General features: G+C 48.2%; 1 protein-coding gene across 2 annotated transcripts in view; it reads left to right on the forward strand.

The window, feature by feature from the left end:
* Positions 1 to 22323, forward strand: part of CCNJL (cyclin J like) — a 53462-nt gene that overhangs the window by 15524 nt on the left and 15615 nt on the right. For both annotated transcript variants that reach the window (XR_003609842.2, XM_028106477.2), the window contains exon 3: positions 11531 to 11744. Coding sequence is in view for 1 of the 2 variants with exons in the window: in XM_028106477.2 (XP_027962278.1) it covers positions 11531 to 11744 (214 nt within the window). In the remaining variant the exon portion in view is untranslated. The remainder of the gene's footprint in view (positions 1 to 11530; positions 11745 to 22323) is intronic.

Genomic DNA, 22323 nt, shown 5'->3' on the forward strand with positions numbered 1-22323 from the left:
CGATAGCACAATGAGAGACAGAAGTGGGGGCATGTGTGTGCAGAGAATCAAGACTATGTACATGCTCACACTTCTCTCTCAGTGGTGGGATTGCTAGTGAATTCAATTTTCTTTGTATGCATATATGTGTTTTCTAAAATTTCTATAGTAATAAGATGTCTTATAAGCGGTTCAAGATAACATCACTTTGGAAGGAAAACACAAACCTAAACTATCCCATGGAAGCCACAAAACCGTGTTATGGGCGTGGAGTCAGAAAGCCCAGATTCAGATCTATCACTTATTAGCTAGGTGACCTTAAGCAAGTTCCACAGCCTCTCTGAGCTGTCTTCGTCTGGAATACTGGGATGCTGATAATCCCTACCTTGTGGGCTTGTTGGAGGCTGAGAAGACAGAATGCGTGGGACACAGTATCTGGCAAATGAGATACATATATATTTGAAATTATGTATGTAACACATGTATATAAAATGGAAAGTTGTATAGAACTGTTCATCACAATGGGTGATTCCAGATACTTGTGAAGACCAGAGAGGAGGTGTAAAAGCCTGGGGATGCTGAATTCCAGGGGAAAGAGAAAGCTGTGTCCTTGCCTTGGGGTGGCACGTGCCTCAGTCTACCCAATAGCAGTATATGGTTTCCAAGGAGGAATCAGGTGTTTGCAGAGGATCGGGAGTTGAGTTTCTATAGAATATATAGAAAAGATACGTGTATATAGTATCTGAGGTGGGGCTGTTGGCGGGTTGGGGGCAGGGATTTAATTTGGAGCCGAGTCCCTAGACCCCGCAGGGCAGGGCACCCAGGGCCGCCTGGGTAAGCTGGCATCTGGAGCCTCTTGTGCCACTCCTAGGCTCCTAATGGCGTGGTTGTGGGGAAGTTCTTACCAGGGCAATTCTGCACGTGAAAGCAATGGTTTTTGATCTCAGCGAGCTTTTCAGTAAATCTCTCCGCTTAGCATCATCAACTTATTGGGAGTTGAGCCAGGGATTTTCCCCGGAGTCTCACCTTGCAGATGCATTGAGGTTTAATTTCCCCAGCACACCCATGCCCAGCTGCCAGCACCCTAAAGCACCATCTCGCAGAACGAGCTCTCTGGGATGTTGTTACTCTGCCCGCCACCCCCCACCCCCGCCCCCACCCCGAAAGGGGTGGTGGTAATGGTGATCTGTGGATAAACAGATTGAACCTAGAGTTTCCTAAAACTATGTTAAGTTTTTTCCTGAACAAATGTTTCAGGGCTTCCAGTGAGCTTTTAGGAAGGAACAAAGTAGAATGCAGTATATAGTATGGCCCACAGATCCCTCTTCTTCAGGGAGTGAACCTTGGGTCTGGGATGTCATGGAACACACATTGGGAAACATTGCCTTGGAAATGACTGAGTGTGGAGTGCATAATTTATCATTCTTGAAGTTCCCAGTCCCCTGTAAAACACTACCTGCTTCCTCTGTGTTCACCCTCTGCTGCTATTGGGTAGACTGAGGCGCGTGCCACCCCAAGGCCAGGACAGAGCTTTCTCTTTCTCCTAGAATTCAGCATCCTCAGGATCTTACACCACCTCTCTGGTCTTCAGTTGCACATTATGATCGTTTCATTCGATCTAAGATCAGGAGCAAATCATTTTTACTTACCTTTTCATTTCAAGTATTTGCCTTTGTCCAAGGTTGAACGTTTTGTTAATTATTAAGTATCTTTTTTGTGTCAAGAATTGAGGCCACAGAGCTGAACAAGATGAACCCATCCCTTTCCTCATGATGTTTACAGTCGAGTGAAGAAAGACACTAAAAGTGAATGGGTGGAAGGACGGATGGATGGATGGATGGAGAAAAGTTCTAGATGCTTGGAGAATATCTGATAGAGGCATGACCAGGGAACACTTTTCAGAAGTGACTTTTAAGCTAAGATCTGAAGGAAGAGTAGGTTAACAATGAGAAGTAAAACCATAAGGCAATTAGAAAACAACTCAGTGCAGGACACCAAGGGTTAAAATGAAGACCTCCCTTCCTCCCTTAATAGGAGAAACCAGGGGTGACTGGCTGAACTTTTACAGTGCATGTGACCTTCAAACTTCTCTGAGGTTAGCCTCAAAATGCCGGCAGAGCCTGTGTGTGAAGAACACAGGCTGAATTTTCTCCCCCATCTGTCCTGCAGCAGTGACAGGCCAGGGTCCCTGCCCAGGTGTCCTGGCTGTGGGCTCCAGCCTGTGTAGCTGCACAGCAGCCTGGCCTCACCCATTCTCCCAGGCACATCTGAGCCCAGCACAGGTGTACAGTGTTTGCCACCTCTGCCAAGGTCAGTGCCTTTGGGGGAGGAGAGAGCAGTGGCGGCGAGCCACATGCCTGGAATCTTCAGCAGCCTGTCCAGGCAGCCCTGCTCCCTCTGCATGCATCCCAGTTTGGGTTTTGTAGGCGTTGTGATTCACTTGTCCGCGGCCTTTCTCGGAGCGCTGTCCCTCTCAGATAATCCTCTTTCTGCTTTGGAACCCCCAGACAGAGCTCTTGGTCAGCAAGCAGGGTGGTTATTAAAGGACTCAGCCTTTTCTGAACGTGTACCACCTTCCTTTTCCCCAGAATGGTGCCTCTAGTCACAGAAGTGTCCCGTGTCATAGCAGAGTTTCCCACTCGGGGGGCAGTCCCCACACCCCCATTGGTTACCGAGGAAGGATGCAGGGCTGGATAAGGAGACTGGGGCGAGGCAGGGATGGCCACAGGCAGGGAAAACATTCCCCCAGCTGGTGTTGGCTGAGGTCACATCTGTGTTCATCACGAAAAACACTCCATTCATTCAAACATTCATTCACTCATTCAGCAGATACTCATTAGCGCTTGCCTTGTGCCAAGTACCAGGGGTACATCTAAGACCTGGAGGGAAAAGTGACTCCCTCTCTCTGACAGAGGTCACATTCTGCAGGATGGAAGGAGGAAGACAGTTAATAAGCAAGCAAACCCACTGCGCAGTGTGGGAAGACACAGGCTGCTGTGGCACGGGAGGGCGGCCAGGGAGGGACCATCACGGACACCACAAGGGAGAGAAATGGCCCAAATGTCCAGAATGGGGGTCTGATGGAGTCACGACACAACTGCACAGTGATGAAACGCTCGGCGACCATTGAAAACGTGGTTTCCAGTGCCATCTTGAAGGGGAAGTGGGGTACACTTGTAGATTATGATCCCCTGTTGTGGACGTTTGCACAGAGAAAAACGTGAAGAATCCATGTAAAACTTAACACGACTTCTCTGCGCGAGGGATCAGAAGTGATATTTGTTATTTTTTTCTACTTTTGAAAATTTGTCAGTGAATATATAATTTATAACTAGTAAAAAGGAAGGAAAAAGATGACTACTTGTGGGTTGGACTTGGGTGGGATGTTGCATCTTGCGAGGACGAAGTGGGATATTTAGCATAGTGCTGGCATGGGGCATATTCTTATGAAAGGGCTGATTTTCTCACAGTCGTGATGATGTGGGATTGCCAGGGAATCCTTGGGGATACATTTTGAGCTGGGCCTTAGTATAGTGGGTATCTAGTCCCTCCCTCTTTTTCTTTTCAAACTGGAAATACAGTAATTGGAATTCAAATCGATTACACGTTGAATGTTTTTTTAAAATTTCAGTCTTGGGCGCCTGGGTGGCTCAGTTGGTTAAGCGACTGCCTTCGGCTCAGGTCATGATCCTGGAGTCCCAGGATCGAGTCCCACATCAGGCTCCCTGCTCAGTGGGGAGTCTGCTTCTCCCTCTGACCCTCTCCCCTCTCGTGCTCTCTCTCTTATCTCATTCTCTCTCTCAAATAAATAAATAATCTTTAAAAATAAATAAATAAAATAAAATTTCAGTCTTTTTTGAAAGTTATTTTTTAATTTGTTTTTGAAGTTTGTTGGACATAACAATGTTAGGTTAGGTTTCAGGTGTACAACATGGTCACTCGAAAAGTTCTATATACATTAAGCTATATGTTCACCATGATAGTTACCATCTGTCACCATACAACGTTATTATAGTATATTGACTGTATTCCCCATGCTGTGCTTTTCATCCTCGAAACAATCTTTTTTTTTTTTTAAGACTTTATTTGACAGAGAGACAGCGAGAGAGGGAACACAAGCAGGGGGAGTGGGAGAGGGAGAAGCAGGCTTCCCGCCGAGCAGGGAGCCTGATGCGGGGCTCGATCCCAGGACCCCGAGATCATGACCTGAGCCGAAGGCAGACGCTTAATGAATGAGCCACCCAGGTGCCTACAATCCTCTTTTACTGACGTAACATTATATTAGTTTCAGGGGTACAACATAAGGATCGAATATTTGTATATATTGGGAAATGATCACCACAATAAGTGTAGTTAGCATTTGTCACTCAACATAGTTACATTTTTTTCTTGTGATGCGGAGTTTTAAGATTGACTCTCTTAGCAACTTTCAAATGTACAAGACAGAATTACTAACTGTAGTCACCATACTGTACATTACATCCCCAAGATTTATTTGCTTTATACTTACAAGTTTGTACCTTTTGACCGCCTTCACCCATTTCGCCCATCTCCCACCCCCTCGCCTGTGGCAACCACCAATCTATTCTGAGTTTGGGTTTTGTTTTTTTTTTTACTTCGAGTGTTTTTTAAAAATCCACAGTGTTGAAAGCATGAAAATAAAAATCACACAAGATCTGAGTGGTCCAAGATACCACTGTGAACATTTTGTTGTATATCTAATAGTTTTTTCTTGTCCTTTGTTACTATTTTTATTTTTCTCATTATTACTATTTTTAAAAACCAAAATAAACTATTTTGGTAACAGAGGCAGTTTTTTGTAAGGTGGATTCCACCCCCGCACCTCAACTCCTCGGGTCCACCTGTCCCTGGCTCCAGCCTGCTCATTTAAAGATATAGCTGAGGAACGCGTGCTCTCCTGTCCGGCTCAGGGGATAGAGGGCCCGCGGCTTGGGAGGGAGAGTTTCTGGAAGCCTCTGCCTGTCCCGATGCCCCTCTTCATCTGTGCCCTGCCCCCACCCTTTCTGCTGGCCACAGAGATGTTGCCCCTGCCCTCCTGAGTGGAAGGTCACTCTGCCTGGCCTGGTTCCTGCCCCTTTCCGCCCACACTGGCAGCCGAGTGCCTGCCTAATCCGGGAGGGCTTTACAGGCCGCCCCTCAAAGCAGGCTGCTCTTTTGTTTCTGGAATCCAGACCCCTCGATAGGAGGGGCTGGCTTCATGCACCCCTGCTGCCGGCTGCCACGGCCTTCAGGCTGACTTAGGTCAAAAGTGCCTGGGGAGGAATTCGGATCTTTAGAGCAAAGCCCTTGTAATGAAGGCCTTTCCCCCCTTAATTGGGTTAGGGAAGGAATCAGCTGGGCTCTCAAACTAAACAGGGGAGGCATGCTGGCGTCCCACACTGTTGTTCATTTGCCAAGGAATCGCCCTTCTCGGCACCAGAAGCTGAGGCTGAGAGCCCCTGATTCCATTTGGCTTGGGGGTTCTCTGGAAGACCTGGAATGGGCGGCTTGGTTTCCTTTCTTGCAGAGGCCCTCGGGCCCAGCTGTAAACCCTCAGGTCGAAAGCTGCATTCCACCCGACAGAGCACGTTCCTTTGAGAGTCCAAAGAGCTTTTCACAGAGGCAGATAAGCTCCGTTTATCTGAAGTTTGATTGCCTAGCTTGAGGAAAAGGCCACTAAAGCTTGCGGATTGCTGTTAAGTGCCACATACTTTACAGTTGTGGCAGTGTGCCCCCCCCATTTTTTAGGACGAGGGCACTAGGGTTCAGAACTCACATGCCCAAGGTTAATAAAGAGTGGAGTTGAGATTCCACCCCAGAACTGCTGACTGCACAGTCCCTGCCAGGCTGCTCCCCAATATGTGGGGAGAGAAGTGTATTTGGTGTAGGGAAACATTACTGTATTCATTCTTTTTCTTTTTTACGACTATTTTTTAGAGCAGTGTGAGGTTCACGGCAGTACTGAGCAGAAGGTACAGAGGTATTCCATATACCACCTGCCCCCACACAGGCACAGCCTCCCCCATATCCACATGCCCCACCAGAGTGGTACATTTGTTATAGTCGGTGAACCTCAGTGATACATCATTTTCGCTTAAAGTTTATGGTCCACATTCAGGTTCCGTCTTGGTGGTGTACACCCTGTGGGTTTGGACAAATGTATAATGACATGTATCTACCATCATAATATGATACAGAGTAGTTTCGTTGCCCTGAAAACCCTCTGTGCTTGGCCTGTTCTGTCCCTCACCCCCCCAACCCCTGGCAACCACAGCTTTTCTTACCCTCTCCGTAGTTTTGCCTTTTCCAGAATGTCATATAGTTGGAATCCTACGATACGTAGCCTTTTTGGATCGGCGGCTTTCCCACAGTAATGTGCATTTAAGTTTCCGCCTGCCTTTTCCTGACTGTTTGTTCTTCTGAACTTGTGCCCATAGTTCCAGAGCAGCTGCCTCTGCGCCAAGCACACCCTGGACCCCGGCAAATGGTACAGGCCCGACGGACCTGGCCCCCACCCTCAGGAGCAAGAGCTTAGCAGGAAGACACATAAATAAGTAAATATTTGGCCACGAAGAATAGCATGCTCTGAGAACCAGGGGGGACCTGATTTGGAATGGTGAGGGGTCAGAGAAAACCTCTCTTAGGAAAGGACATTTATTTATTTAGTTCGTTTAAAAGATTTTATTTATTTTATCTGTCAGAGAGCAAGCACAAGCAGGGGGAGCGGCAGGCAGAGGGAGAAGCGGGCTCCCCACTGAGCAGGGAGCCCGACTCAGGACTCGATCCCAGGACCCCAGGATCATGACCCGAGCCGAAGGCAGACGCTTAACCGACGGAACCAGCCGGGCACCCCAGGAAAGGACATTTAAAGCAGGATGTGAGGAATGAGCAGAAGTGGGGATAAAGAGCCTCACAGGCCTAGCTTTCAGAATCCTGCCTGCTTTTGGCACCAGCCTCTTCTGGGAAGCCTTAGCTGCTAATTCCTCCTTGACGTGTATTGTTGCCTGTTCCAAAGGTCCATAGCTTTTTCTTTCTTTTCTTTTTTTCTTTTATGCACGAATGGCTTCCTTTGAGAATCTGCTCAAGCCACTGGACCCTTTTCCCAGGAAAGTATACCAAGGGAAGACCTACAGTATGTTGCTCTGAGCTCTCTTCTCCCAGTTCACCCGAGAGAAAATTCCAGAAGCTGTTAAGTTTGGCTGCGTTGAGCAGGGAGGGAAGTCAGGACTTTGCATCTCTTCCTTGTTATGTTTTGGGACTTTGAACTGCCTCGAGGAGGGCCGTGCTGCCAAAGGTCAGTTGTCTGATTTCCAGCAGTGGCTGCCAACGGAACACCAAAGATCTGTGATTGTCATTGCTTCTTGTCAAGAGCCTCTGAGCCCTCAGTTGAGAGGAAATACCCAAGTAGCCTGCAAGCTTGTGGGGGCTGCTGGGGGCGGTGAGAGGGAGGCTGCTGTTGGAGCTGTATGGCCACAGTCCTGGAGGAGCCTGGCTGAGAGGTCTTCACGCATGGCCATCCTGCCCGTCTTGATGCCCAGCTCCGAGCCCTTCCGTGGCTCTCTGGTGCCCTGAGGGCAGGCTAGGTACCTTAGCGTGGCACACAGGATGGGACTGTGCCTAACCATCCCCACCTGCTCTGTCCAGGCACACCCTACCTGTCTGTCTGTTCCAAGTGCTGCAGATTCCCTGGGCTGAACACGTGTAGCTTTCTAAGTGCTGTTTTTCCTGCTGAGCTTCCTTCCTTCCTGCATCTTTAACAGGTCAGTTCCTAGATGTCCTTCCAAATCTTGGCTGGATACATCTCTCCTCCTTGAAGTCCCCACTGACTGCTCCTTTATACCGATGGGCTCAGGCATTTGCTCCTCACCACTACAGTTCGTCCCTCTTTTTGCCCTGGTTCTCCCCCTCCCTGCCATCATTCCTTCCACAACTGGTTATTGGGCACCTGACGATGTTCCCTAGTCACCCTAAGGTGGTGAGAAAAAGGTGAGGAGCCAAAGCAGACCCAAACCCTGCCGTCAAGGAGTTTGAAATCCCATGTTGGCCACATAAATTCATCAACGAAGATGATAATACACAAAGAAGTCAAGTCTTTTTTTTTAAGGAAATTAAACTAATGATAAATCTTTTCCATGGTTTAAACAAACAAACAAAAAAATCGGGGAGCCTGGCTGGCTCGGTTGGTGGACCTTTCGACTCTTGATGCCCAGGTTGTGAGTTTGAGCCCTGCATTCGGCATAGAGATTACTTAAAATGAAGGGTTGAAAGAAAAGATACGTTGAAAGTCTTGTGATCTCAGGTCTGTTGCAGGTTAAATAAAGCCTGGGGTCTCAGGACTTTTTCCAAACTCAGTTTCTTTAGGTGTAAACATAAGGGAGAGGCAATAACTTATTCATCTAGGAGCACCTTCCATGAGCAAAACTCTAGGGTTACCAAGAGAGCTGTCCCGGCCTCGGGGCTCTGTGAGGGAAGGAGCTGGACAAGAAGAGATCCCCTGGCTTTTTCCTTTGTAGTGTTGATCACAATTTGGACTGGTGTGATTGCCTTATCATTTGATTTCTAGCTCTCTCTTACTGGGCCATAAACTCCATGAGAATGGGTGATGTGTCCATCTTATTCTTTTTACAACAGCTTTATTGAGAGATAATTCATATGCCATAAAATTCACCCTTTTCAAGTATACAATTCAGTTGCCTTTAGTGCATGCAGAGTTGTGCAACCATCAACACTATCTAATTTCAGAATATTTTCATGATCCCAAAGAGAAAGCCCATATCCATTAGCAGTCACCCCCCCATTAACCTCCACCCACCCCTAGCTCCCAGCAGCCACTAATGTACTTCATGTGTTTGTATGGATTTGCCTATACTGGACATTTCATATAAATAGGACCACAATATGTGGCCTTTTATGACTGGCTTTTCTTTGCATAGCATGTTTTTAAGGGTCATGTTCATGTTCTTTCTTCTTTATGGCCAAATAATATTGCATGGTATGGATATACTACATTCTGTTTATCCATTCATCAGCTGATGCACATTTGGGTTGTTTCCATTTGGAGGCTATTATTGATTCAAGCTAGCTGGGTCTGAGGACCCAGAGGAGGTCCCGCAGGGCCAGCCAAGAGGGTCCTCGGCTTCTTGCAGGACAGAAATCAAACATGAGCCAAGAGGAAGCGAGAGCAGTTTGTTGAAGACGTAGAGCAGATACAGACAGCGTGTCTGGAAGACTCAGAAAGGAAAGAAGAGTGAGTCTCCTCTTTGCTTGGGGCCTGGGGTTTTTGTTGAGGATGGTGGTCTCGTGCAGTGTCTTCTCAGGCATCCAGGAACAAAGAGGAGTATTTAGGTGTCCTCCACTTATGCCCAGAGCCAGGAGTCTTTGTGACTCATTGGTCTTGGAAAACGTTCATGTTGATCCTGCCCCATCACTCCTGAGATGTTATCTGTTGTGCTGAAAGACTCCAAAGAAATCATTAACTTCTTGACCTTTACAAGGAGGACGTTACTGTACCATAAGGTGTAGGGTGGGGGATAGGTCCTAGCAAGAAGAGAGGCAAGAAAAAAAAGTAGTTTTTCTTAGGGTCCCTTCAGTTTCCCTATCTCGTGTTGGATAATGCTGCTAGAAACGTTCCCATACATGTTTTTGTGTGGCCATATGTTTTTAGTTTCTTCACATCCTCACCCATACTTGTTTATTTTCTGATTTTTGTTTATATAATGGCCATTGTAATGGGTGTGAGGTGGTATCTCAAGGTGGTTCTGATTTGCATTTCCCTAGTGATTAAGTGTTGCACATCTTTTCATGTGCTTATTGGCCATTTCTGTCATCTTTGCAGAAATATCTGCTCAGTCCTTTGCCCATTTTTAAATTGGGTTGTCTTTTTATTGTTGAGTTGTAAGAGTTCTTTATATATTCTGGATACAGCCTCTTACTGATACATGATTTCCAAACATTTTCTCCCAGTCTGGGTTGTCTTTTCACTTTCTCGATGTTGTCTTTTGAAGCATGAAAGTTTTAAATTTTGAAGTCCAATTTAGGTATTTTTTTCTTTTGTTGCTTCTGCTTTTGGTGTCATATCAAAGAAACCATTGCCTAAGTCATAAAGATTTGCTTCTGTTTTCTTCTAAGAGTCTTAAAATCTCCAGTGCCTGGAATAATGTCTGATATATAGAAGGTACTCGATACTTACTGAGTCAAATGAATGAATTAATATATCTTGAATGAGGGCACTGAGGTGGCTCAGTCCATTAAGTGTCTTGCCTTTGGCTTAGGTCATGATCCCAGAGTCTCCTGTCTCCCCAGGCTCTCTGCTCAGCGGGGAGTATGCTTCTCTGCCCCTCCTCTGGCTCGCATGCACGCTCTGTCCTGCTCACTCTCTGTCAAATAAGTAAAATCTTTAAAAAAATAAACATTTAAGGAAGTATCTCCTGAATGAATGAATGAACAGATATCTCTTGTCCCAGAACTGTTGCTACCTGCATAGAGCCTCAGGGCTAAGAAAGTGACAGTATACTGCCGAGGGGCTCCAGGTTGTTTGAATCTCACCCCCAGTGAATCTGCCATGAATCTCACCCCCAGTGAATCTCCCACAGTTCCTTTTCTGCCATCTCCTTCTTGCCCATTTCCCCTCAGTTTTGCTTCTCTTTAGTTTCTCCACTTGACAAAATGTAGCTACGGCATTTCCTAAATAAATCATGTCTGGCCTACTTTGGTTAAGTTGCAAATAGGGTAGGTATATAAGAAAACTTTTCCTGTCATAAAAATCTTGGTGGGTTTGATATTTCTTTTGTGGGCTTTTCTTGTGTCAGAGAAATACATTCAGATAACATGGCAGTATCCGAATGACAAAGTACAAGTTGCCTCCTTGCGGGGAAGTATGTTTGGAATTTACTTCTAGAAAAAAAATGTGTATGTGCAAGCAGATAAAATGAAAACTAAGGAATTTGGGTGAAGGGTATTTTAGGAGTTCTTTGTACTATTATTTTAAACAGCTTTTTGTACATTAAGTATTTTTTAAAAGTCATCTCTCACGGCCCCACCCACAGAGGGAATTAAGCCGGGGACCCTGAGAGGTGCCCGTGTGCTGGGCGTTTACATTCATTTTCCGTCTAATCCTCAGCTGTTGAGGAGGTGACAAAGGTGAAGGCAGGTGACCAGGCCGGCACAACTTGGTGGAGTAGTACAACCAGAATTTGGATGCTGGTTCCTGGCCCTCCAAGCCTGTACATACTCATCCTTTCCCCAGGGAAGGACTCGCATCTTGGGGGCCTGTTATCTCCGTCACCTGCCTCTGTCATCATATCCTTGGCACATCACGAGACTGTGCTCACCGAGGGCAGACGGGGGACAGTTCAGGAGTTTCTGGAATGGGGCGGTGGGGGGGGGGGGGCTGCCATCCTGGGGCTTGAAGGAAAACGGCCAGGGTATGGAGGGAATCGCAGCCCCTAACCAGCCAGCAGGCGGGCCCCCGTGTCTAGCTTTCCTGGGGCATCCGAGGCTCTCAGGAGGCGGCCCTGACCCCCAACCCCCTTCTGTCCTGCCTGTCCTCCAGGAGCTGAAGCTGCCTGCCTTCCGAGCCCACTCCCCGCTCTTGAAGAGCCGCCGGTTCTTTATCGACATCCTGAACCTGCTGAGCGGCCACTGCCAGCTCTGTCCCACGGCCCGGCACCTGGCCGTCTACCTGCTGGACCACTTCCTCGATCGCTATAACATCACCGCCTCCAAGCAGCTGTATGCCGTGGCGGTCTCCTGCCTCCTGCTCGCAAGTATGTGCACTCGCCGCTTCCCGCCGCCCCCTCCCTTGAGCCTGGGTGCTCCTGAGTCATTTCACGTTTCCTAGATCTTTGCATGTCTTCTGTGTCCGTCCTTTGCTGAGAGCGAACTGTAGTAATAATAATCAACATTTTCTTTAGCATCTGTAATGTACCAGGATAAGTGATAAGGATTTTTGTGGCTTGATCTTAATCCACACAGTGACCCCAGGAGATGGATACCGTAGTACCCCCACCCGCCGCCATTTTACCTGTGCACAGAGAGATTAAGAAGCTTGCCTTGGGTCGTCTATCTTAGTAGATAGCAGCCAAGATCTGAGCCCAGCAAGGCATGGTGCCAAAACATGTGCTCTGAAGTCCATGTCACCTGCTTCCTGGCATCGGACCTCTCAGGGTGTGCTAGAAGGGAAACCTGAGCAACCACTGTTCTTAGAGCTGTTTAGAAATGGGACTGTTTGATTGGGGCCTAGCAGGACCCACTGTGTGGTCACCAGTCCTGAGCACTGGCCTCCTAGCGTTTGTATCTTCCAGCGAGGCCTCACAAAACACGCAGCATGGCTTTGACCATCCGTCCGTCTGCCTTAGTAGAGACAACCGCATGACTATGCTGCTCGGATCGTGCGCTTAAAATACGGTTCTGTCCTGCCATCCTGCCTCTTAGAATCGCGACCTGGTTTACCAGCAGTCTGAGGATAGGGATCAGCTGTCAAGGTCCTGTCTCTCTGACCTCAAGCATCTTCGGCCAAGCCCCCCTGCTATCACAGAACTTCGCACATGCTCTCTCTTCTGCCTGGCGAGCTTCCCTACCCCACCCCGCCTGTGTGGTCCTAGTTAAATGTCACTCCAGCCCTGCATCCCTGAGAGACCTTCCCCCACTGCCCTGGGCAGGTGAGATATCCCTGATACATGTTTCCATGGCATTGTGTACTTTTAATTAACACCCACCTCCCCTACGAAACAGTGAGTTTCAGGGAGGGTAGGGAGCCCACTACATCATAAGACATCAAAATATATATATATCTAGGTGGAGTAAAGGAATGAATGGAGCTAGAGGTTCCTTCCGCGTTGGGTCCTGTGCTTCTCCAAGGTGCCCTGCCAAAGAGGGGTGATATGCAAAGTGGTCAGCTGTGGTCGTGACCTTTCCTTGACATCTAGTGTTTTCTCCTTAGAGTTCAGTCAGATTTGACATTCCCCTCCACAATATGTTATCATCCTGTTTTAATATTGTCAGCCCCTCCCCAATCCTTGAGTCCCATGGGTGCCTCAAGAAGATAGTACCCGTTTTCTCCTGTGGCTTTGTCTGCTCTTGGCATGCTGCCGTGAACCCCTGTGGGCACGATCACCCAGTTCTAGAAGCATGGCTTTCGAGTTTTAAACACTCTGTATTGTTTTCCGCCATGGCACCATACACCTGCTGTTATTCATAATCCCTTTTGCGGCTTTGAGTTTACAGCCTCCCAGTTTGTGATTTGCTCTACCTTGGGCCTGCTGGATTTGCTGTGTTCTACAGAGAAGGCAGTCTTGCTGGGTGGGAATCCCGCCTGCCTGTGACTTTAAAGTCCCAAAGGGACATGCCACTCTCTTCCATCTTGGGCTTACAAGACATCCCCATCAGCCTCAGCCGAGGGCAGAATGGGCATCGTGTTTCAGGTGGCCCAGGAGGAGTGTGCGCTGTGGCCTTTGGCCTGCGGCTGTCTGTGATCTTTCGGCTGCATCGAGGCCCCATGGGGGCAGGGGACTCAGATTTCCATGGGGCCATGGAGGCTGTCCCCCAGCGTCTGTCTGGGGAGCTGGGACGTGAGGCGCACACTGGAGACTCCTTTGTGCTGCTGCCGCCATGGTGGAGGGAAGGGAAGGGGGCCTTTCGGACGGAGAGGCAGACACCCCCACCCACATGTCTGAGGGCGGCAAGCAGCTTGGGGTGGCAGGAACGGAGTTTTCAGGACGCCTGCTATGCCATATGCTCAGAGGCCTTAGGAAAGAAGAGTTTCCACGACAGCCTGAAATCCCATTCATTGTTCCTTCCCCTCCCCCCAGGCTGACTGTCGGCCACAGGGGGGTCACCTTGCCTCAGGAACCTTTGAGTTCTGCTAATTCAGTACCAAATAATTCCTCAGTAAGAAGAGCCACAGTGCTTGCCCCCACCTTTCGGTTCTTCAGGTTTTAGAGCTGCTTCCAGATAAGGGCCTTGGCACGGATGGAACCTTCTCACCTATGTGCAGCCACCATGCCCCCATGCATAAACCAGGGGTCGGTCAAGGGGCCCTTGTCTACAGGCCAATGGAAGGAGGTGGAAAGAGCAAGAGCTTATAGGTTGTCCCATGGCCGACGTGTGGCAAAGCCACCCCGTGGGCTTCCTATGACTGAGTTACCTGCATTTCCTATACAGGAGAGCATCCTAATCTAAATCTAGTCTGGACAGAAGTATAGTAGAGCCGTTCTCTCCGCTCTCTTCTTCATCTGATACAGCTTCCCTCCTCCTCTGTCTTTTTGTGGTTGCTGCTGTAGTTGCTTAATTAAAAGGGTAATTTGACAGCATGGAGACCCCACCACTTCCAGGTGAGTTGGTTTTGACAGTGTGCCTTTACTGTCGTCCCAGCGGGGGCAGCTTTGTCACTTACTGGTCCCTCTCTGTGCGCCCAGCCCTGTGCCAAGCACTTAACAGTCACATCACATGGAATCCTCCCAACCAGCTTACGTGGTTGTGCTGTCATCTGCCCATTCCAGAGGCTCAGAGAGGCTGAGGAACTTGCCTAGGGTCACACAGCTCAGAGTTTCGTTTATTTTTAATTGCGGTAAAATTCATATCACAATGTGAAATTTACCATTTTAACCAGCGTAAAGCGTACAGCTTCATGGTGTTTAATAAATTCACACTGTTGTGCAACCATCCCCTCCCTCTAGTTCCAGAACATTTTCATCACCCCAAAAGGCACTCTTGTATCCACTAAGCAACCGCTTCCCGCTCCTTCCCACTCCCAGCCCCTGGCAGCCACTCATCTGTTTTCCGTCTCTATGGATTTGCCTATTCTGGATATTTCGTACGAAAGAGTCACACAGTATGTGAGCTTTTGTGTCTGGTTTCTTTCACTTAATGTTTTCAAGGTTCATCCACGTTGTGGCACACATCAGTACTTCGTTCCTTGTTACGGCTGTTGTATGGATATACCGCAATTTGTTTATCCTTTTATCTGTTGTTGGACATTTGGGTTGTTTCCACCTTTTGGCCGTGAGGATTTGGTACTGCTGTGGAACATGCACTGCTGGCTTCATTAGAGCACCTGCTTTCAGTTCTTTTAGGTATAAACCTAAGAGTGGAATGGCTGGTTGGAATGGGCTCTTCGGTGTTGAACTGTTGAAGGAGACTCTAGAGTTTTGCTTTAGCCCAGCTATTGCTGCTCAGAGATGCCTGGGTGTTGAGTCCTTAGTCCCGGGGCCTGGAGCAGCCGGAGGCAGGGGATAGGGAGTGAGGGGCGCCTGGGTTAAGTCGGTTAAGCATCTGACTCTTGATTTCGGCTCAGGTCATGATCTCAGGGTCGTGGGATGGAGCCCTGCCAGGGCTACGCGTTGAGCGTGAAGCCTGCTTGGCATTCTCTCTCCTTCTGCTCCCCTCCCCCTCCCATGTGTGCTCTCTCTCTCTAAAAAATTTAAAAAAGGAGAGAGGGTGGGAAAGAAAACCAGAAAGGCCAGAGCCATGACCAGGGTGGCCTTTTTGCTAGGGCAGCATGGCCTTCAACGTGAAGACATTATCATGACGATTAAAAAAAAAAAAAAAGTATGAGATACATTTTTATTGCTAAAAAAAAATTTGTATAAAAAAAAAATTGGTTTCCCCAAAACCTGTAGTCCTGTTGCCACAGTTTGGTGTGTATACTTCCAGACCCAGACTTACTTATGTGTTTTCATAATTGGGAAAATAAATCTATTTTTATTTACAAGGGAGAAAAAAATGAATCCTAGATTACACCCATATGAACTGCCCAGTAAACAAAATTGCAGGATTCCCCTCTTTCCCCCTTTTTCATTTTTTTCTCTCTCTATATGTAACCCCAGTTCCATCATACTTTCTCTTCTGGACCGTGAGCCCCATCCTGCCCCTCGCTGACTGCTTCTGGTACGTGAAAGGCAGGAAAAGCTAAGGATGACAAGTCTGTTTCTTGGGATAGAGTTCTCACTTTCAGGTTTTTGTAGGTGAGGCCGAGTCCTCTGCTACCCTTCAGCTCAGCTCTCATCCCCCTCCCCAGGAGAGAGGAGCATCAAGCACAAGGGTGGTCATGTGGCCTTTCTGCAAGGCACTGGTCCCCATGTAGGGCCGGATCCTTTAGTCCAGACTGAATCTGCCATGCAGTGCTGCACGTACCTGGAGAAAGGCTCCTTTTCCTACTGTACGTTTTTATTTTATTTTATTTTTTTTGAAGATTTTATTATTTGAGAGAGAGAGGGTGTGCGCACGAGCAGTGGGGAGGAGCAGAGGGAGAGGGAGAGAGAATCTCCAGCAGATGCCACACCCTGAGCGCAGAACTCAACACGGGGCTCCATTCCCACAACCATGAGATCATGACCCGAGCAGAAACCAAGAGTCAGACGCTTAACCTTCTGAGCCCCCCAGGTGCCCCTCCCCTACAGATATTATAACAGGGAGATTCAAAGAATAAAGTAAAAAACCTGTTGCCCATCCCACTCGCCAAAGATAGCTTCTGGCAGTACTTTCTTCTTTTTCCAAAATTGAGCTGGTGTATTTTCTAGAAATGTTCTGTGCATATAGAGACATAGGGTTAATCCTCACGATTAAAAGATTCTGTACTTGCAAATTTTCCCATCCAGTGAAATTTATTTGTAACTTAAAAATCTGTATTCACAGAACTCTGGTGGTCATTCGCGGACACGTGCAGTCACCCCATGTGCACGTTCCCAGCTGAGGTCAAACAAGGCAACGGTCTGCCTTCTTGTTGTCATCTCTCATACTTACAAACAAGGGTCTTTTTCTCAGTCTGTTTAGTGCCACATTTTCTCGTTTTTTTGCTTGTTGGTGGTTTTACTGTTTAAAACGGCCCTCAAGGGGCACCTGGGTGGCTCAGCGGGTTGAACGTCTGCCTTCGGCTCAGGTGATGATCCCAGGATCCTGGGATGAAGTCCCGCGTAGGGCTCCCTGCTCAGTGGGGAGCCTGCTTCTCCCCCTCCGTTTGCCTGTCGCTCTGCCTACTTGTGTGCTCCCTGTCAAATAAATAAATCTTTAAAAAATAAAATAAAATAAAACGGCCCTCAAGGGGCTGCTGGGTGGCTCAGTCAGTTGAGCGTACGACTGTTGATTTCAGCTCAGGTCATGATCTCAGGGTTGTGGGATCGAGCCCCGCCCTTGGCTCCGTCCTTAGGGAGGAGTCTGCTTCTCCTCTCTCTTCCTCTGCCCTCCCCCTGCACGCGTACTCATGTGCTCTCCCTCTCTCCCCTTCCCTGCCCCCCCTCTAAAATAAATAAGTAGATCTTTTAAAAATAAATAAAATAAAAGGGCCCTCAAGCATCATGCTGTCTAGCGTTCTTGAACACAAGGCTGTGACATGCCAAACAAAGGAAATCTGTGTGCTAGATAAGGTTTGTGTAGGTGTGAGTTGTGACATGCTGGCTGTTGAGTTCGGTGATATTGAATCCAACAGTATATTGGCCAGAAATACACAGGTTCTGTATTGATCGATTGATGAAAACATGACCAGAGGCTCACAGGAACCTAACCCTGAACTTCCCCTGGAGCGTGGTTCTGTGTTTGCTAGGGCAGTATCCCCAGTGACTTTATCGAACACAGCTTCTGAGAATAACCAGAATCAACTGTGTGTTTACACAAGTGGGTTAATACCAAAAATGCTTTCTTCGTAGTGCATCAGGGAACATCTTTCCTGTCAGTCTGCAGGGTATGCCTTACACTTTATCGATTGCAGAGTTCTCCGTATCATAAACACTGCCGTCTCTGTGATGACTCATTTAGATTGCCATCCATTTTTTTCACTACTGTAAATAAACGGTATGACAACAACTATCATTTTCCCTCTAACTTTGCCCATCTACGTGTGTCTGTGAGAAAAATGCCCTGCCATGCAATTGCTTTGGTCAAAGGTGTGTGCATTGTGCGCATTTAAGATTTTGAGAGGTAGCATTAAATTGCTTTGCAGAGGCTTTAACCAACAGATGACGAGATCCCTTTTTTTCTTAAATTGAGCTTAATTTGTGGGAGCCTTTGGAACCACTCTTCTCTACCTAAATAAACGAGGAGCAGTGTCCCTCCCCCATACTGGCCCCTCATGGGTGTCTACTTGTGACTTTTCTTCTGTGCTCCCAGCAGGCAGTGCATTTGCATCCCACCTTTCTGTCTTGTCCTGTCCAGGATGCCCAGATGAGAAATGAGTTTCCCAGACCAATTGATTTGAAGACTCTTTGAGTCAGAAATCATTAGCCTCATCTCTTAGTGGAGGTACGGATAGAAGCTGTTGCCTGTCTAGGGCTTAAGCTCTGGACCTCAGGAAATTCTAAGAGAGGCCCGGCCCATCTCTTTCCCAGTAAAACACCTTCACTCTCCTTCAGTCACCCCCGCATCCCTTCCTTTCCGTAACCCCCTGCTTTGATTACTTAGCAACTGCTGCTTCTGAGAAGCAGCTTCTCTGACAGCAGGGCAGGGGGGTAGGATGGGGTCTCTCTGTTGGAGATCTGGAAACTTGAAAGCAGTCTTAATCCCTCCTGGTAGACAGGAGTGAAGGAAGGCCTGCGGAAGTTAAGCACACCAGCTATCCCCCAAACTGAGAATGCTTGAGATGCCTCTAGGGCACTAATTGTAGCCAGCAGATGCAAAGGGGGCAATTTTCCCAGGTGTCCTTTTTTTAGGGGTGTACTTTGGACAAAGCATGAGATTTATTTACAGGATTAAACCCAAATCTGCAAGGATAGAAATATGGCTGCCCCCATTCAGGAGGTAATTTGTGTAAGGGGGGCTAGGAGGGGGGCTCCTGTGTGGCTCCGTCGGCTAAGCGTCTGCCTTCGGCCCAGGTCATGATCTCGGGGTCCTGGGATCGAGCCCCGCGTCAGGCTCCCTGCTCAGCAAAGAGCCTGCTTCTCCATCTGCCTCTGCTGCTCCCCCTGCTTGTGTTCTCTCTCAAATAAATAAAGTTTTTTAAAAAATACAAAATAAATTTAAAAATTAAAAAAAAAAAAACCACTTAAGAAAAGGTGGCTGGGAGGAGTACTACCATTTCCTCCCTGCCGTGGCCTTCCATTTCAGAAATCGGGATGCGTCTTCCGTTCAATGTGTGGACTTCACATGACAGTCGTTGATTATTTCCTCCAGAAAGCTGCTGCAACATCGACGGTGCCTCTTCTAATCAGTGGCATTTTGGTGGTGGCCACTCAGCACAGGGTGGACTGGAAAAAGTGGTCTGTCTCATGAGGGCCACACCAAGTACATCCGGGCTTGGGGCTCTGATGTTGTAGTGCAGTGAGTGAGGCCATGGTGATTTTCCATTTCCTGTTCCCATCTCTGCAGACTGGCAGGCTTAGAGCTATTTTCAGGGAAAGGATTTTAGGTGACGTGTCGGTCAGGAAGCTGGCTGGGCCGGAAACTCAGAAGTGTAGTTTGTGTAGTTTGCTTTATAGCAAGTCTAGTGCTCAAGACTGTTGGTCCAGGGCCTGGGGTTCTGAGATCCAAGTGGAGTTTTTGGGGGTTGTGTGTGTGTGTGTGTGTGGCTGGGGAGAATAAGGGAGGAATCTTAAGATGCATGGGTTAGTTGAAGATGCAGTGTTCAGGAGTCCTTGACCCCCATGGGTGAGTCACTCGAAAAACTTTATTTGACCTCTACTGTACACCTGGGGAGGCGGTGGCAAACAGAAGGAATATCTACAGTCCTTGTCACTGAAGATAATTCATTCCACACACATGTACCTACATACGCTGAGCCTGGGAGATGGGGGGGGCACAAAACAGATCAAGTCTCCGTCCTCATGTTGCTTATGATCTGGAGGCATCTCCCAAAGAAGCAGCCTTCAAGCCAGGGATTGCCAGCAGGGCTCCGGGCACCTGCCCAGCGCAAGCTAGTGGCCCTTCTAAGAAAATCTAAGTGTCGGGGTGCCTGGGTGGCTCAGTTGGTTAAGTGACTGCCTTCGGCTCAGGTCATGATCCCGGAGTCCCGGGATCGAGTCCCGCATCGGGCTCCCTGCTCAGCGGGGAGTCTGCTTCTCCCTCTGACCCTCTTCCCTCTCGTGCTCTCTCTCATTCTCTCTCTCTCTCAAATAAATAAATAAAATCTTAAAAAAAAAGAAAAAGAAAATCTAAGTGTCTTTACTTTCAGGAGAATAGGCTGGCCCACATCTTAGTGGGAAAATGACCAAGACATTGACTTCAGGCACCCTGTCTGATCTTCACACTTATCTGCAGCTTGGCTGCTGGGAGCTAGGCGTTCATCTTTCTTTTCTTTTTATTTACTTTAACCTTGAACCCTCTCTGGAGTGAAGAATTGTGTCTTACTGTACCCTGTCCCCTGTTACATCCAGGATTGCGTTACGCACATTCTCCCGTTAATGCTGAAGGGAAGAGGGCAGAGCTAGCGAGTTCTTATTCATTGGAACCCTTCCCCCTGGGAGAGCCACCGCCAAGTTTATCAGATTATACCTCTTCCTTGTCTTGCCTCAGAGACTCAGGTTCTAAGTGCTGGAGAATGTTTGCTCCGCTGGTCCCAGAAGCCTGGCCTTCGTTGGGCACACCCTACCTAATCAGCGCGACTCGGGATACCACCAGCAGGGCAACTTCGGTTGGTTTTAAAACGACTCTCAAACCCAGCCTGTTATACCCTTGTGTGGGGAGATTAGAGATGATTTTTATGTTAGGTGTGTTTGCCTGGATTTTCAAGATTGTCTTCAGGGAGTATCTGTTGCCTCTCCCTGCCTCCTGAGTCTTCATTTTAATTATAAGCATTTCAGTGTCTAGACAGGAAAAGTGTCGTCTTTGTCACTGACATGTTGGGGTTCCTGGAACTCTTCTAGGAAAGTCTGATTTGTGGGCATTTATAAAGCAGATTCACACTGAGATAGTCTTGGACTAAGGCAGACCCATGTTCCGGAACCTTCCTTGGCAGTTACTCTGCTCGTTCTGGCTCCTAGGGTCCCATCAGTGTCATTTTCTGAGAATTTTACACTGTTTTTCTTCAGTGGGGGAGTGATATTTTTTCTTTGTAGAAAATTAGAAAATAGAGAAAACTACAAAGAATAAAACAAGGGGCACCTAGCTGGCTAAGTTGGTAGAGCATGCAACTATTGATTTCAGAGTCGTGAGTCTGAGCCCCACGTTGGGTGTGAAGCCTACTTAATTAAAAAAATAATAATAATAAAGAATAAAATAAAAATTACTTACAAATTCACTACATTATTTTTTTCTGTAATCAAAATTTGGGGGTAGAGGGCAGATCCTGGCCCCAGTGATCAGGGAATGGCTAATATGTTGTTTATATGCCAGGCGGTTCTTTGAGTTCTTTGCATGGATTTACTCATTTGATCCTCAGAACAATCCTATAAAATAGGCAGTATTATTTTCCCCGCTTGATAGAGGAGGAAGCCGAGGCCCACTAAGGTGCCTTGCCCAAGGGTATGTGGATGGGGCCCAGGGAGCCATCTCCCTGAGTCCTTGCTCTCAGCCACCACACACAACAACAGCCTTTGTCCTACAGCTGGATTGCTCCCTTCCATGGCCGCACCGGGAAGACAGGCTAGCAGGTGGTGGGGTTGCTAGGACACTCCTGGCTCTCTTTTCTGAGCCTGCAGAGCCACGTGTTTGCTGACCTGGGTGAACACCGTCTGCAGGACCAGGTCTCGTGTCTGGAAGCCCGCTCCCCTTCTAACCTTGAGAGAAGTGGCCAAAGTGGCCTGTCCCCCTCCTTTCCCCTGCTTCAGCGGAGGTGTCGGGACCCCTGATGTCCACACCTCTAGCCCTGCAGTCCAGAAGGACTGGCTCTCTGCTCTCCCTGCAGCCGCGGCCCCATCAGGCCTGGTCCCGAGCAGCCCCTGGTGAGCTGGGAGTGAGCATTCTGCACAGCAGTGACCTCCGTTACCGGAGAGAACTCTGTTCCTCTGCAGGGAGCCCTTGCTCAGCCCTGGCCCCAGATGCCAGCCATGCACCTGACAAGGGTCACCCCTCCCACTGCCCCTGCTTTTAGGTTAGTCAGTGAAATAGTTTGTAAAGCGGAGCACAAAGGAGCCCGGGATTTGTTGGGGCCGGCGTGTGACGTCCTTGCACCATTGTCTCCATTCTGAGACGGGGAAGTCCTCGTAGCCAGAGGGGAAGCCGCTGTGTGACCCACCTGGCCAGATGCCACCTCTGACCTGGGAGGCCTTTTTACAATTTCCTCCTGAAGAAAACAACCACCCGCAACCTCACCTCTTGTCTCTGTTTCCAAACTTGGACTCAGGAATTGGCTCAGCCAGCCGGAAATGTGCTTTCATTCATTCCTTCGTTCGTTCATTCCTTCATTTTTCCAGTATTCATTGAGCCCTACTCTGGGCCAGACCGGGGATGCCGCCGTGGGTGGAGCAGCTCGCTTTAAGGGAG

Source organism: Eumetopias jubatus, unplaced genomic scaffold (genome assembly GCF_037043125.1).
Source record: "Eumetopias jubatus isolate StellerSeaLion01/CBP00866 unplaced genomic scaffold, mEumJub1_p1.0 scaffold_5, whole genome shotgun sequence".
Taxonomy (NCBI): domain Eukaryota; kingdom Metazoa; phylum Chordata; class Mammalia; order Carnivora; family Otariidae; genus Eumetopias; species Eumetopias jubatus.